At 36.5% G+C, this 16,668-nt stretch overlaps 1 protein-coding gene across 2 annotated transcripts in view; it reads left to right on the top strand.

Moving 5' to 3' along the window:
- WDR11 (WD repeat domain 11) overlaps positions 1–16,668 on the top strand; it is a 65,303-nt gene that overhangs the window by 15,619 nt on the left and 33,016 nt on the right. For both annotated transcript variants that reach the window (XM_059173016.1, XM_059173017.1), the window contains exons 10-13: positions 2,726–2,902; positions 6,169–6,253; positions 11,075–11,181; positions 13,267–13,342. In XM_059173016.1, the coding sequence (XP_059028999.1) occupies positions 2,726–2,902; positions 6,169–6,253; positions 11,075–11,181; positions 13,267–13,342 (445 nt within the window). The remainder of the gene's footprint in view (positions 1–2,725; positions 2,903–6,168; positions 6,254–11,074; positions 11,182–13,266; positions 13,343–16,668) is intronic.

Below are 16,668 nucleotides of genomic sequence, written 5' to 3'. Positions count from 1 at the left end.
CCAGTGAATTATAAACTCTGTAAGTGTGGGACAGTGTTTGATTGCACTTTGTATCCCTAGCACCCAGCAAAGAGCCTTGTATATTCAAGATGTGCAATGAACATTTATTGAAGGAATAAAGTGACTGAGCAGTATTAGAAAAAGTAATTTTAACATCATGACGTGCATTTTTAAATTTTCGTGTTGGGGATTCAGCAAATTTATTTACAGATAAAATATTGTTTCAGAGGGGCACCTGAGTGGCTCAGTGGGTTAAAGCCTCTGCCTTCGGCTCGGGTCATGATCCCGGGGTGCTGGGATCGAGCCCCACATGGGGCTCTCTCCTCGGCAGGGAGCCTGCTTCCCTCCTTCTCTCTCTGCCTGCCTCTCTGCCTACTTGTGATCTCTGTCTGTCAAATAAATAAGTAAAATCTTTTTTTAAAATTTCATATTAAATTCATATATAAAAAATATATATATTAAAGGAAGAATGAAGATTTGTGATTTCAGATATTGTACAACTAGAAGTTGTAAATATGCCAAGCAATTTTGAAGTCTTAATTCTTTTAAAATTGTGGCCGTGGCTTATAAAGGATTTTCTTTGTCATTATTTGTTCTTTCATAATGTAATTGAAGATCAGTATTATTTTGTTTAAATGCTAGATTCATGATAATACTAGGAAAGGCATTACCTTATTAATCTTAATCATAAATGGCATTTATTGCGTACTTAGTACTGTGTTAAATACTGCACTAAATGCCCTATGTATTGCCTTAATAACCCTGCGAAGTAGGTAATATTATTATTTGTTTTATAAAGTAGAAACCGAGATCCAGAGAGATTTAAAAAAACTTACCCTATACCAGAGAGCCAAGAAAAGGTCGCCCTAATCTTGACCCTCCTTGGCCATGGCCTCTAGTCCTGGCTACTCCACTTTGATCTTAGACAAGACCTCACTTCTTCCAGGCCTTGGTTTTCTTGTGGTTCTTGCCATTTGTAAAATCCTTCTGTTCAGTGATATTAACTTGTTTATTTAAAGTTCTTTCTCTTCACCTTCCAGACATAAATCTATATGAGGAAGTTTAGACACATACTTGTTTTGCAAAATTCATTTTATCAGTAATACAGTTTTCTGAGTTAATTGACCTTATCTCCACTTAATATAAAATATTAAAGTGAAAAGAATTATAAACAGTCATGCACAGAACTAATCAGTAATACAGAGCCCATGGGAGTTTGAAATTTCATGCTGTTTAAGTGTCTAAGTGATATAAATTACATTTTTTTAAAAGACAAGAGGATACAGATTGTATACAGTTCCTGACAATGTAGTTGATTTGAAAGCATTAAATAAATAAAGCTCTGTTACTCAAAAACATTTTAATTAAAACTTTTAATTAAACTTCTAATTTGATATTCACGATGTCCTTAGTGATAGTTGAAAGCAATTCAGCTAAATATAGAGGCCTGATTTATATTCATTGGGTACAGCCTACTGCTTTTTAAGGCCTAATCTGCCCTACCTTGTGAATTGCCTGTTATGGAAGAAGTTTGAAGAAAAATGATGGCCATTCCCGGGAGTCCATTCCAAGCTGTGGAGGGTTTGTAAATGTGGTACTTCTCTGTTGAACTCCATGTTCCTTTAGACTCCCATCTTCTGTTATCAAAGATTGACACCAATCGTATGATATCATGGGATCTTCTTATTTGGATTAAATTGATGGCCATTTTTTTCTGTACATCTTAAGAATTTCAAAATACCCGCAGTTTGCCGCAGTATTAAAACAACTTTATAGCCTCAGAAGGCTACAGTATTCACAACCCCATCACTTGCTTATGGTAATTACTGACATTTTTCCCTTTCACGGGTGTGTGTGTGTTGTGGGTACGTACACACTCAGGTATCCTTTATTATGTATTTTTGACGACTATATCCCAGTATTCAAAAATGGTTTATAGGCAGGAAATTTGTGTACCCTTTTTAGTGAACGGTCTGGGTTTTGTTGTACCCACATGTTCACATTTTGTTAGAATGGTTTTACTGAAGCCTTTTAGTTTGAAACTTAATAACCTGAGTATAATCGCTGTATCTGAAAATAATGCCCATTTAAGATTTAACTATCAGCAGTGAACTTATATATTCTTTATATTATGTATTTGTATATTCTTTTTTATGTGTAATTTATGTTACGTACATTATTTTGTATGTTATATCATTTTGTATGTTGTTATATTATTTATCTATGAAGTATTTAATTATAAAGCTTAGATTTTGTAATTACATTGACACATTGAAAAGATTTCTGATTAGAAACCTAAATGAGTTCCTTGAACCTACAGTTGGTGATCACCAGTGTTATGTATGGTTTAGAAAGTGCATTAGATTGAAAAGTGACCCTTTAGAAAGGTGGGTGTTAAGTTGGGAATGAGCTGCAGCGTCCCACTCCCCAGAAGCTGGTCTCTGACCTGGGTCCCCTGATGCGCCTTGTTTGGTGCCTCATACTGGGAACTTCGGCTGACAAAAGTCCCTGAGTTCTGGACAGCAGTCCTCCAGAGTAATCTGTGGTTTGAGGTGGCAGACAGTGCAGTTTCCGTCCAAGAGCCAAGTACAGAGCCATTCTTCAGCTGCGGCCCATGGAGTGCCACCGGATACCTTGTAGACCTGAAAAGGGTTGCCGCTGCAATTTTCTTTACATTTCAGAATACATTGTAATGAGTGTATTTGTACTTTTGCTTACCCCTCAGGACAAAGTGCCATTGCTGGGGAGGAGCATCCCAAAGGCCCCATTCTGCAGGAGGTGCACCTCCGCTTCCTGCTGACGGGGCTGCTTTCAGGACTACCCTCCCCGCAGTTTGCCATCCGTATGTGCCCGCCACTGACCACCAAAAACATCAAGGTGTATCAGCCACTGCTCGCCGTTGGTAAGCATTGGATCTATTCTTAATCCTTCGTGCCTGTTTTATGTTTTAGAAGACATTTAAGTGTGGTAGTGATTAGAAAATCCTTTATTTGAGGATAAGGAGGAAGAGGCCCCATGAAATCATATATATATACTCATCTGAAAATATTTTTCTTCTTTTGTTTTTCTGTCCTTTTAATCCACCCATCTTTTTATTTATTTTTTAAAATTTTTAAAATTTAATTTAATTTAATCTTTTCGTGTGTGTTCCAAAATTCATTGTTTATGCATCACACCCATTGCTCCATGCAATATGTGCTCTCCTTAATTCCCACCACCAGGCTCACCCAACCCCCCACCTCCCTCCCCTCCAAAACCCTCAGTTTGTTTCTCAGAGTCCACAGTCTCTCATGGTTCGTCTCCCCCTCCGATTTCCCCCAACTCACTTCTCCTCTCCATCTCCCCATGTCCTCCGTGTTATTCCTTATGCTCCACAAGTAAGTGAAACCATAGGATAATTGACTCTCTCTGCTTGACTGACTTCACTCATCACAGTATTAACTCATCCACCTGACACTGGGTGATAGAGACACTGACCACAATGGGTACCTTTCTGAAATGTTAGGACAATAATCTCTGTGTGATGCTAAATCCAGATTCCTTGTGTTTTTTAGTCCTAGTTAGTAGTTTAGTAATAGCAATGTTCTTCATTTGCCAAGAATTGTATATTGAACGTTGTTTAAAATGGCTATGGTCTCTTTAAGATTTGCCTTTTGGGTTGAAATTACATAGTTTTATATTTTTGATAGAAAATTGGTCTTGGTTTCAACCTCCTGTCACATTAATTTCATAATAATGTGAGTAATCTTATCTCCTTCATAGATAAAAAAACAAATTTTATTTGCTATTATGTACAGAAGGTTAAAATGGATTTCTCAAAAATTTCAAAAAGTAGTATATTCATTTGAAATTGTCAACATTTTTTCTTAAGATGCTGTTCGTTGGCTTCTGGCTTTCTCTCTAGGTCTATAACATGGTTTTTGTTTTGTTTTGTTTTGTTTTGTTTTTTCCTAAAATGAAAGCCTCATCCACATTTATTTTGTTGCTAGTAGGTCTTAGTTAGCTAACGGCCTACTCATGAGTACTAAAGGCTCATTTGACTAATCGGTTTTGGCAATATTCTGATTTTCCCAGTTTTTCCATTACTGTCTTCTGAATGTAGTTTGCATTTTAAAGTTTGGTAGTCTGTGTGTACATGTGTCCAGATTTATATAAAAGCAGATAAATATTTAGTTTTTGCTTTAGAAACTATTGACTTATATTAAACCTCTTAGAGAAATTTTAATTGAAATTTGCTAATGTACATTATAGTACATGTATATACTGTGTCCGTATACATAAATTGTCAGTTAGGATTTTGTCAGTTTCTTGGAGAAAAGTACTTCTTGCCATAGCTAGATAATTGAGAGCTAAGTCAGGGTCTGAGATTTCTGTTGTAGAATAAGCTGTATTTTACTTGTATGATGATCAAGTCATTTATTGAATTTAGTATAATCACAAAGTAAAAAGAAAAAATATAAAATTAGTTCCTAAATTTTTGCACTCACTAGGGCAAAGAATCAGAGTTCCACTATGGAATTACTGCTCCTTGTAGAGCCCCTAGAATATTAGATCATAGGTTCAGCATCATTAAAACCTACAGAATGTAGGGGCACTTGGGTGGCTCAGTTGTTTAAGCATCTGACTCTTGATTTTAGGTTAAGTCATGATCTCACTGTCATGGAATCGAGCCCTGCATAGAGCTCTGTGCTGTTCATAAAACCTGCTTAAGATTCTCTTTACTTGGGGCACCTGGATGGCTCAGTTGGTTAAGCATCTTCCTTCAGCTGGGGTCATGGTTCCTGAGATCGAGACTGCATTGGGAATCCCTGCTCAGCGGGGAGCCTGCTTCTCCCTCTACCTCTGCTTGTGCTCTCTCACTCTCTCTGTCAAATAATAAAATACTGAAAAAACTTCTCTCTCCTTCTCCCTCTACCCCTTCCTTCCAGCCCCCCCCCAGTTGTGCAAGTGTGCGAACATGCACGCATGCTGTCTTTCAAAAAAAAACCCCCAAAACCAACCCCCTCAAAAAGCAAAAAGCTTGCAGAATGCAAAAATCATTTTATTATGATGGTCTGTTAATTGAAAAGTTTTAGTAATTCTTTAGATATTGTCTCAGTAATAGAAGGTATTACTGTGGAATAGATGATAAATGTAAACAAGTCTAATACTGTATTTTTCTAGAATAGTTCTGTAAAATATTTAATAAAGCATTTAGCAGCAGGTACGCTAAAATTGAAACTTGCCTAGTGTTTTTATTTCTATTACTATTCTATCATTTCTACATTCTGTCATTCTGCGTGAATCCATTCATTTTTTTAAAGTCATGTGCAGTGAGAAAGTGATTGTCCAAGCAATTATATCGTTCCCTTTCTTGCTTAACTTATAAAAACATTTTGAAGACTAAAACATTACTTTTCCAAGAATGGCCGTGTTCCTCCAGATTAAATTATAGACACACACTCTACCTGAGGCCATGAAAAGCTTTAGACATAAAATAACTACAAACTGAATTACAACAATAATAGAAATAGTGATAAAAATGTGCTTAGTTTGTGCCAGGTACTATAGTAAATGTTTGAACTGTGTCTTCTCATTTACTCTTCAGCAAGTAGATTTTCTATTATTCCCATGTTAAAGGAATTAAAAACACAGATTTAGTGTTGGCAAGTAATTTGTACGAGTGTAAGACAGAGCTAGAGCTTAAACTCAGGCTAGTTTAACTGCAAAATCCATAGCTAACCACCACACTTGTCCATCTCTATGATTTCTAGAATATGAAGACAAAACAAAAATCTTTGGAAAGAAAAACAGAAAAGATCTGGTTTCTGAGTTCTGCTGAGGACTGAGGACTTGCTGTTGTAAACATTCAAAATCTGAAAAAGTAGAAGTTCCCATGTGTGAAAAAGCTTATTAGCAAAGTGCTTCTTCAGATTTTATGTGTATTGAGTTAGATGTTGAAGTCTTTCATGAAAATCTATCCCTGGATTTAGGAAGATCTCAGAGCACATGAGATTAGGCCCATTTTTGAAAAGAGAGTAGACCAGAGAAATTGACTCTTAACACATAGCTTGAGTCCCTTTTGTAAAAGATACATTTATAAAATTATTAAAATCCTGAGAAAAGACTTTTTGGAAAGATCTGGAACTACGGCTTGAGTAATTCTATTCTCTCACATCGTTTCGATAGGTACAAGTAACGGTTCTGTCCTGGTGTACCACCTCACCAGTGGGCTGCTGCATAAGGAGTTAAGTGTCCACTCCTGTGAAGTCAAGTGAGTATGCATTGTGACGTTGAGATCACAAACAAAGCATACTGAAAAGAAGTTCGGGACACTTTTCTACATTGAATATTATGCAGTGGTGATTATTTGCCTCAAAGTTTTGAATAATAAATATTCACATTTAAGTAATGGTTATGTTATTGAAGGCTGAACACTAATTGTTTGCTTTGTAAAAGGATATCGTGCAGTGGAAAATTTTGTCTGACTTCTGTTGCGGCATCTGATTGTGGAGGATATTTTCTCACTGGCTGTCCCTGCGTTCCTTTGTTCAGATGGATGTAGCTTGTTTTTCATTTCTATAAAGATCCATTGGTAGGACTATTCCTGACAAATTTGAATGAAGTCATGTTAATTATTAACTAATCTCATTTGTTTTTTGTTTAAGCACCATGAGAAAAGAACCCAACTGGATAGCATTTCTAGTTTCATTTTGAGGTGTTGTGTTTGATGAGTGCTGTGCGATCAGAGGGAGCTGAGGGAAAAAGTTGCTTGGTTTTGAAGCACATGCGTCTCCACAGCATTATTTTGTTCATAGCGGGGCTGCCCCCCCCTTCCTTTGTTCTAGTCATGGTTGATTGTGAAGTTACATGTGATAACACAAATTTATTACATCTCCCATATTTTTGGATGATCTTTTAACAAATGTACAAGAAAGGCCATTTTCTCTCCTCTGAACGTTATATAATCACAGGTCTATGCACATGTTAAAATTCGTAGTTAATCCTTCCTACATACTTTATTCTGAGTAATTGTATTTTCTGGATGGGGAAAGGTTAACCCTTTAAGTATGACAACTGATTGTGATGGAATTTCCAGAAGAGTCTACATTGCCTTATTCTGTCAAGTACATTGTTTGTGGTGCAGCCCAGGTAGCTGTTGGTCTCCACCTCCTGCTGAGCCCTCCAGTAGCTCTCTGAGTACTTCTGCGTGGCGTCCTAATGTCTTCAGAGTCACTAGTCCCCTGGGTGCAGTGACAGAGGTCTGTTTGGGCCATCTCAGACTGTTCATCTTTCTCTTCCTCCATGAGACCCTTCTGCCACTGCTGCTACCTGCTGTCTCCCTTTCTTTCCTGTCTACATTGCTTTTCTTTTCTTTTTTTTTTTTTTTTTTTTTTAAGATTTATTTATTTATTTGACGCAGAGAGAGAGAGAGATCATGATTAGGCAGAGAGGCAGGCAGAGAGAGGGGAAGCAGGCTCCCTGCTGAGCAGAGAGCCTGATATAGGGCTCATTCCAGGATTCTGGGATCTTGACCTGAGCCGAAGACAGAGGCTTAACCCACTGAGCCACCCAGGTCCTCTACATTGCTTTTCTTAACATTTCCTTTCACCCTTGGCTTAGTGTATAGTGTTTGCTTTTGTGGCCAACACCCACCAGTCAAATTCTTCATTTAGTCAGTACTTATTCCAGGGACGTGTTAAGTGTTAATACTTTACATGACCATTTCTTTGACTCCCCACTCCTCTATGTGGTAGGCACTATTTTTATTCCCAATTTATAGAAGAAACTCAGTATTGTAATCTGTGAAATTTAATCTGGGCCTTTCAGGCATCAGAACTGACCTTTCTACTTAAAGTGCATGTGCTCTATCTCCAGCTAAAAAAATGCACCTCAGGCACATTTTGGCAATAAAATGAAAATGTTGATTGAGCCAGGATTCATGCTAGAAATTTATACCTGCTTCTGGAAAATCAAGTACATTTTCATTTTTTTCTGAACACTGAAGTCTTTAATAAAGACTCAATAGCGAGTTTATCAGCAAGCTATTAGTTTTAAATAAGATTTGTTTTCCTGGAACATTCAGATGGTAGATGTCACTAAATACATGACTTACACATGCTGTGATAATATTTGTTATTGAGTAATACTTGAAATTATAGTGTTACTTGGGATACGAAATAATGGATATACTACAAAGGCTGATGTTGTGAATGATCACACAAATGTGCTCCATTTTTTTATGTGAATTTTCCCTCTTAATTACCATTTTGAAGATAATTCACATTTTATATTCAGAGATGATGCCCAAGAGGATGTTAAAATCCTGCCGTCTTTGTGTTTCAATTAATGTGATTATAATATTACAATTAAAAGCCATTACGAAAATTTCACAGATGTGTCATAAAAATTGCTGAACTTATTAGCAATAAACCCAACATATTCTAGATTTTCATACACAAATTTAAGGTCAACTTTTTAAAAAGTTGCTTTTACTTTGTACTAAACATGTTTTTTAAAGATCACTTACATACTTGAATCTTATGCGTATACATGGGCAGGGACTGCCTAACTGCAGCTGGTTTTGCTGTGGGTTGTTTTCAGAATCATGGTGCTTTAGCCAGTTTGATGTTACAAATACATACTGAGCAGCTTCTGTATTCCTGTAAACAAAACCTTTGATGCTTATAATCCAGTGGAAGATACCAAGGAATAAATAAATGGTATGTGGAGGTTTTCTTAGATTATTAGACTTTTTTAGATTATTAGTTTATGTCTTGTCCAGTAGGCTAAATTTACAATAATAAAGCACAATGTTCTTTTCAGTGTCAAACTTACTAAAATAGCAGTTTTCAGGGCTATCAGAACATTGACTGACTCAGTATTGCTTTTAGTAAATTGATTTGTGCAAAGTATAATAATCTCGGTTTTGTCTATAAATTTGCCGAGGTTATTTTCATAGAATTATAGAACTTCAAGGCCTTCCAGTGGTGGGTGCTTCCTGCAGCCCCCCAGGGTGGAGAAGTAGCATCTACAGCAGCCCCAGGAGAAATCAGCAGGGCCAGCCTGGGAACCTGTAGGAGTCAGAACCACAAATGCCTGCTGACAGGCTACGCTTATGGTTGTTCACTAGTTAAGAATCCAGCAGAGCGATCCTATATCGAGTCCTGAAATGAGCTGCTGTGATCACAAGTTTTTTGATAGATCTCAGTGTGTAGGTAAACCCAGACAATAGCTTTCTAATTCTGAGAGCCCTGGGTGAGTGCTGTGTTTGATGAGAGTTTTCATTCTTTTCTATAGAGGGATAATCCCACCCTTATTTAATCTTCTTTGAAGTCCGACTTGACTTTTATTTTCTTCAAGTCGATCAGTAGGACTCAGATAGGGAAACCGCTGCTGGAATCTGCTCGAAGACGGCATGCTAATAGTGCCGCACTACACATAAAAGCCACTCCACGTTCTGTTCTGTGCTCTGACCTTAGCAACGGGGATGCCTTTGTCTTACAGGCAGGGGGAAAGCAGGCTGAGTATGTGCGACACTAGAAATCATAAGGAGGAGTGCAAGGCTTTGCTCGGACATCATTCATTAAATCCAACCGAGTTTATTAAGTGCCTTTCACGTGCTGGAGAAGCATGATGTGGTACCTTCCTTCAAAGAGAATGCAGCCCAGTGTAGTGTTTCTCAGCCACACTATTTCCGCATGCTTTTTAGGCAACACCCTGCTTGCCCTTTGGGTCTCAGTGGGCCTCAGAGGCCAGATTTTGTGCTACTCTTACAAGTCCTGATTGAACTCTGTACCAGTGCTTTTGTAATAGGGAGTCCAGGACGCACTGGTGTAATGCCTTTTTTCTGCTAGATCATAAGCTGCAGAAGGATAGCAGTCAAATCGTTCACAGTGGTAGTCCTGGAGCCTTGCGCAGTCATGGGTATACAGTAGGTACTTCCCAGACAGATTTTTTTTTTTTTTAAAGATTTTATTCATCTATTTGACTGAGATCACAAGTAGGCAGAGAGGCAGGCAGAGAGAGGGAAGCAGGCTCCTTGCCGAGCAGAGAGCCGGATGCGGGACTCGATCCCAGGACCCCGAGACCATGACCTGAGCTGAAGGCAGAGGCTTAACCCACTGAGCCACCCAGGCGCCCCCCAGATAGATTTTTAAAAATAATGAAGAATGGGTGGCGGGGATTCTTAGTGTCCAGAGATCCTGGCGTCACTGTGTAGAGCATAGGTGTGCAGATCAGCAGCTATAAGTCTTGGAGAGTATGTCTTGGGTTTCTGTGGGTACACAGATCTGACTGACGCTGCCAGACTTACATAGAGAGCACAGTGCAGAATGATTTTGTACAGTGTTCTCCTTTTTGTTTTGACTCTGATCAAACTGATGGTCGGTTTATCCTGTGTCTCCTTCTCTGCCCCCACCCACCGCCCCCGGCCTCCATTCTCCACAAGCCATGGTGGTAGCACGTAGTTAACGTCAGCGGGAGAAACTGCAGACTGACTTGCTATCAGTCCTCATGAAGGAGACTCGCAGGCATCCGGCTGATAGGTTGCTTGCTGTCTTGTCATCATTTCTTTGAGATTTTTCTTTTGTGCTTTTCTCTAATTAAGACACCATTTTGAATGGTCAGCCACTTCCAAATCTCATTGCTCAGTTTGAATTGTTTACTTCAGGAATTTCTCCCTCCTAACCAAATAGGAAATTTGATAAATTCCTCAGTGTACCCATCTTTAAGCAGTCGGGCTCAGAATATTTTAATACCACTCTTTCTTAAGGAATGGAATTCTTGAACACTACTGCAACGTGTGACTCTCTTCTCTGCCAGATTTTGATCGTCATGTTAATGCTGCTGTGAATCCTGGCAACTAAACTCTCTCGCCCCCCCATTACATGTGGAGATAAAGTGGTTTGAATTAGAAATAATTTCATGTATATATTGGAAACATATGGTAATTTAGTCTCAAATGAAAGGTCATATTGATATTCTTAATTAACTTGTATAATAGAATTTAGATCGTAGGGAAAACTTATTTTTCAAATAAGTTGCTCAGAAAAAAAGGGTATTTGACTGAACTCTACTTAATTTCTCACTTTAGGGGTATCGAATGGACAAGTTTGACTGGTTTTCTTTCCTTTGCTACTTCAACACCGAACAATATGGGATTAGTGAGAAATGAACTTCAGCTGGTGGATCTTCCCACAGGTTTGTGTATTTACGCTACTAAAAGATTGGAAAGGGTTTGCCATATTGGTCAAAGATGTTGCTATGTATAGAACGTATTCCAGAAAACTTTCTTTCAACTTGGAAGGTTTTTTTTAGATCTTCTTTGTATATTCATTTTGTTGTTGTTTTTCTGAAATATTTGCCCTGAAAAGGATCCTGGTGGTGGTTTGTATGCACATTATGTAAACCCGAGTGCGTGGCAAGTCGAGTACCATTAGCCTCAACAGACAGATTCATAAGTACGTAGGGTATCACTTCTAAGTACATTGTTACAGATAACCAGAAGCATGGTTTTAACACAAATCTTTGTGGTAGGCTTTGTTAGATTTCTCTTCTAAAACTTTTGGCCTTTGTTAGGAAAACTTTTATAAATTTTTAAGTAAGGACTGTCTTTAAGAGCTCTTAAAACTTTTGATAGTCTCTAAAGAGGGAAAGAGCTTAGAGACTTTCCAGGAGGAGGCATTCCAGTAAAGTAACTTGTTCAGAATTGTTTAAAAACCTACAACTCAATGAATTTCAAAACGAACTTTGAGATAGAATAAGGTGAGAGTTTCAAATTATTTTATGACACCTACATGACTTCAAATAGAATTTGTAACAAAATTGTAGTGAGTTTCTTTAAAATGGTGTAGCAATAAGAATATATGTAGATAGTTTGAATCCTAGGATATATGTGTGTGTGCACGTGTGTGTAGTAAATCAAGTTATTTTCTCAATATGTATTTCCAATATATGGTTGTTCTTATTTACTGAGTATGTCACTAAACCTCAAGAATTAACCCCACTGAAATCAGTCCAGTGTTGTTCTGGTCTCATTGGAAGTGACCTGCCCTGTATTGGGGTCTCTCTGATGACATGGTAGCCCAGGGGCAAACTGCTGTTTTCTAGTATCATTCACTTCAAAAAAAAAAATCCTTTTTATTTTTATTTTTTCCAATCAGCTCAGACCTGTTAGATAACTTAAAATCTTTCTTTAACAGATTTATTTTTGAGCAACAAATTTGTAAACCATAGTTATTAACTTGCTTAACTTAAGTTAAATTAACTTGCTTAATATTTGAGTTCATAGGTTATAGACTTTTCTAGCCTGTCTTACAAGGATGTTCAGGAAAGGATGCGGGTGTTTGGCAAGGCCCCATTCGACAGCACTGTGGAGTGGGGAGGCGTGACTCAACCGCACTGAACTGAACGTGCTTTCTTTTGCATCATGTAAATAAAAATGCGGGAAAAGTTACAAAAATGTATTTGTTCAGACGTAAAGTAGAATTTGCCTTTTTTAATTAGAGAAGACCGTTTAGCTTCTTTGGTAGTTAGCTAATTCTTATCATTCCCTAGTTTCAGTCTATGGAGACCTTTTGATAGGAACAGGTCAAAAGTATTTCAGTTGAGCAATTTGTACCTGGGAGAGAAAATCTTAAATATCTGTTTAAAGTGGGGCACCTGGGTGGCTCAGTGGGTTAAAGCCTCTGCCTTTGGCTTGGGTCATGATCCCAGGGTCCTGGGATCGAGCCCCGCATCGGCTCTCTGCTCAGCAGGGAGCCTGCTTCTTCCTCTCTCTCTCTGCCTACTTGTAATCTCTGTCTGTCAAATAAATAAATAAATAAATATTTAAAGAAAAAAATATCTGTTTAAAGAGTGTTTTCCCTGCTGGTTAGTATTTATGAGCATGAGAGTGTTTCTGTCACTTTAAATATAGCAGTCGTTTCCCAGTAGACCATTTCTTTACCATAGATGTATTGAAACTCTGGAAATTGGTGTTTTTGAATTTCTAAAATATAACTATTTGAAAGAAACCACTGAAAATATTCAAGAAACTCTGTAACAAAGGAAGATAGCATTTTATAAGAGATATTTGAATACAAGTAGTATATTATTGGTCTTCAAGGATGATGCTTTTGAGAATACGTTTTGAATTTAGATAACTTGAAAGAGCTTAGAAGCAAGTAGAAGAATGAATGGGAGAGTAGAGGCAGCACTGGTCAGATTCCTTTGGTGTGTATAGCTTTTTGTGTCTTAGATGTTTCATCTGATATTTTACATTTTCTTTAATATTTGCAATTAAAGGTAGGAGCATTGCTTTTCGCGGTGAACGAGGCAATGATGAATCACCCATCGAAATGATTAAAGTATCTCATTTGAAGTAAGTGAACCAAAAAGAAATCTGTGGTGTTACCACAATAGAACCTTAAGGATATTTTTTAATCTTTAAGAAAGTAAGACTGTGCTAGAATGCATATAGAATTTCTTAGTGACAGTAAATGGTGCTTTGCAGCCATTCCCAAGAAAATACTTTGATCACAAAATTAAACTGCTATTGCTTTTAATTACTACTTTTTAGAAAGATGAGATAACTTTCGTATGAATCTTAATATTATACTGGGTGTGGTGCATAAACAGTGAATTTTGGAACCCTGAAAAGAAACAAAATAAAATGAAAAAAAAAATTTCATTATATTGGTAAAACCAGTACATGCTGTTTCATTCTGCTATAGCAGTAGAAATATAAATGCCTGTCACCAAGAAGATTTGTTATCTAGTGAAATTCATATGCATTTCTATCTCAACATGGGTTTGTTGAATCAAGGAACTAATTTTCTTTGTTTATAATTTAGACCTATTTTAATTTCAGTAAGTTTCTGAGTTTTTCATTCCAAGGGAAAATACATGTAAAGCACGATTATTAAACAGAGACTGGATGAAAACCAATTGGAAGAACAAAGAAGGAAGGAGTAAGCTCTAAAAGAGTTTTCACAATTGCTTTAGCTTTTCTAGGATCTTTGCATTTCCATATAAATTTTAGAATTAGCTTATCAGTTTTACCAAAAAAGCTTCCTGGGGTTTTGAATCCATAGACCAATGTGGGAAAGAATTGACGCCTTAACAAGTGTTGTGATTTGTGAACATGGTGTATTGTTCCACCTATTTAGGGATTTAATGCCTTTCAGTAATTATTTCTTCATTGTCATTTGGTAATTATTTTTTGTTTTTTTTTTTTCTTCAGTGCTATTATACATGTATTTTTTCCTTTTTAAAATTTCAATTACCAATTACTCATTACTGGTATACTGAAATAGTTAATTTTTCGGTATTGACCTCATGACCATGCTAACTTAATTATTATTTCTAATTGCATTTTTCTTGATTTTTTAGTATCTTCTCTATAGACATACCATGTTGTCTGCCAGTAAAGACTCTTCTACATCTCTGTTTTCTAGACAGTAGGCCTTTTTCCCCTTGCTGTGCTATACTGAGTAGGATCACCAGTACAATGTTGAATAGAGCTGATGAGAACTGACATCTTTGTTCTATTCCTGGATCTTACTGCAAAAGTGTTGAGTCTTTGAACATTAAATATGTCCGTAGATTTTTTTGTAGGTGACTTTTTATTACGTTGAGGAAGTTTTCTATACCTAGTTCACTGAAACTTTGTATCATTGAATAGCTGATAGATTTTGTCAGATGCTTTTTCTGCATTTAGGGACCTCCTCATAATGATGGATTTTTGTTTAAGGTTGCCTAATGGGGTGAATTACATTGACCGATTTTTTGTATGTTAAACCAGCTTTCCATCCCTTGCATAAGTTCTTCTTGGTGATGATATATTACTAGATATGATTTGCTGATATTTTATTAGATCTGTGCTCATTAAGCATATTGATCCAGTTTTCATGTAATATCCTTGTCTGGCTTTGGAATCAGAGTAATGTTGACTTTGTAAAATGAGTTGTGAAATATTCCCTCCTCTTCTTTTTTTTTATGGAGGAGTTTGTATAGAATTGGTATTATACCTTATTGAAATAGGAAGAATTCACCAGTGAACCTACCTGGGCCTAGAACTTGCTTTGTCGAACAGTTTTTAAGTGCGTACTCAGTTCTTTCATAGCTGCAGGACTATTAAGGTTTGGTTGGTTGGTTTCACTGAGTTTCGTTAGTGTCTTTCAAGTAATCTGTCCATTTCATCAGAATTGTTGAATTTATTGATTAAAAACTTGTTCATGGTATTCTCTTAATCTTTTAAGGTCAGTTTCATCTGACCTTATTTTATTATATTTTATTTCTCATATCAGTAAATTATATTGGTCAGTTTTGTTGATTTTTTTCAAAGAAACTCTTTTAGTTTCTCTCATTTTTCTTTGTGGTTTTCTATTTTCTTTTCATTGAATGCCATAGGTGTCTTTTTTTCTTTTTCTTGCTTACTTCCGGTTTAATATGTTTTTCTTTTTCTAGTTTCTTAAGATAGAACTTTAGATGGTTGAATTAGGCTTTTCTTTAAAATTTAATATAAGCACTTAATGTCACATAAGCACTACTCTTTGTACCTACATGTTTTGATATGGTGAGTTTTCATTTTAATTCACTTTATAATAATTTTAAATTTTCATGAAATATTTATAGATACTTTGTTTAATTTCAAAATGTTTAGGGGTTTTCCAGATACCTTTCTGTTAATTTATGGTTTCCATTAGAGTCAGAGAGCATATTTTATGTTATTTTTGTCCTTTTAAATTTAAAGTGATTGTTATATGGCCCAGACTGTAGTCTTAGTGAATGTTCCATATGCACTGGTAAAGATTGTGTATTCTGCTGTTAGTGATTAGAATATTTCATAATTGTCAGTTCAGATCGGTTGGTAGTTATTCAGATCTCATATTCATACTGATTTTCTGCCTGCTTTCCTGTCTATTACTGAATGATGAGTGTTGAAATTAACTTTATTCTGGGCTTCATTTGAAGAGCTCATGTTCTTGCTTTGGGTATTTTAAAGCTCTTTTATTAGGTATGTACATATCTGGTATTGTTATGTCCTTTAGATTGACTTCTTTATCATTGTGAAATATCCTCTTTATTTTTGGTACTGTTCTTTATTCAGGAGTAAGTTGGATTTGTCTAATTTGTATAGCCATTCAGCTTTCTTTGGATTAGTGTTTGCATAGTACATCTTTTTCTTACCTTTTACTTGTGTCTGATCTATGTCTTCACATTTAAAGTTGGTATCTTCTAGAAGGCATGTAGTTGGGGCTTGTTTTCCTATTTGGTCATCTGTGTTTCAAATTGCAGTGTTTAAACTATTCATGGTGAGTATAATTATCAGTGTGGCTTATATTTAAATCTACCATCTTGCTAGTTATTTTCTTTAATTTAAAATGAATTAATAAGCATAGTTTTTAATTTATTAGACTTAATTTCTAATATGTAAAATGTCAGTTGTTATAAACCACATAAACAAAAGTTCTTTGGGGGAGGTCCTCAGTAATTTTTAAAAATGTGAAAGAGTCTTGAGATTACAGGGTTTGAGAGTTGCTCAAATCATTTGGATTCCAGTCTCTTCTGTTTCCAGTCAGTCTTGACTTTACACACACCTGCTACGTTAATACCTCGAAAGCAACTGAGCACTTTATCCCGCCTACTTTACAACCTTCAGTGATCCACTGTTCTCTGCAGAGTGAATCTCTGCACAACCTAGCA

The sequence above is a fragment of the Mustela lutreola genome, chromosome 4 (genome assembly GCF_030435805.1).
Source record: "Mustela lutreola isolate mMusLut2 chromosome 4, mMusLut2.pri, whole genome shotgun sequence".
NCBI classification, from domain to species: Eukaryota; Metazoa; Chordata; class Mammalia; order Carnivora; family Mustelidae; genus Mustela; species Mustela lutreola.
The sequence above is the reverse complement of the archived record's forward strand: the minus strand, read 5'-3'. Positions and strand labels throughout refer to the sequence as shown.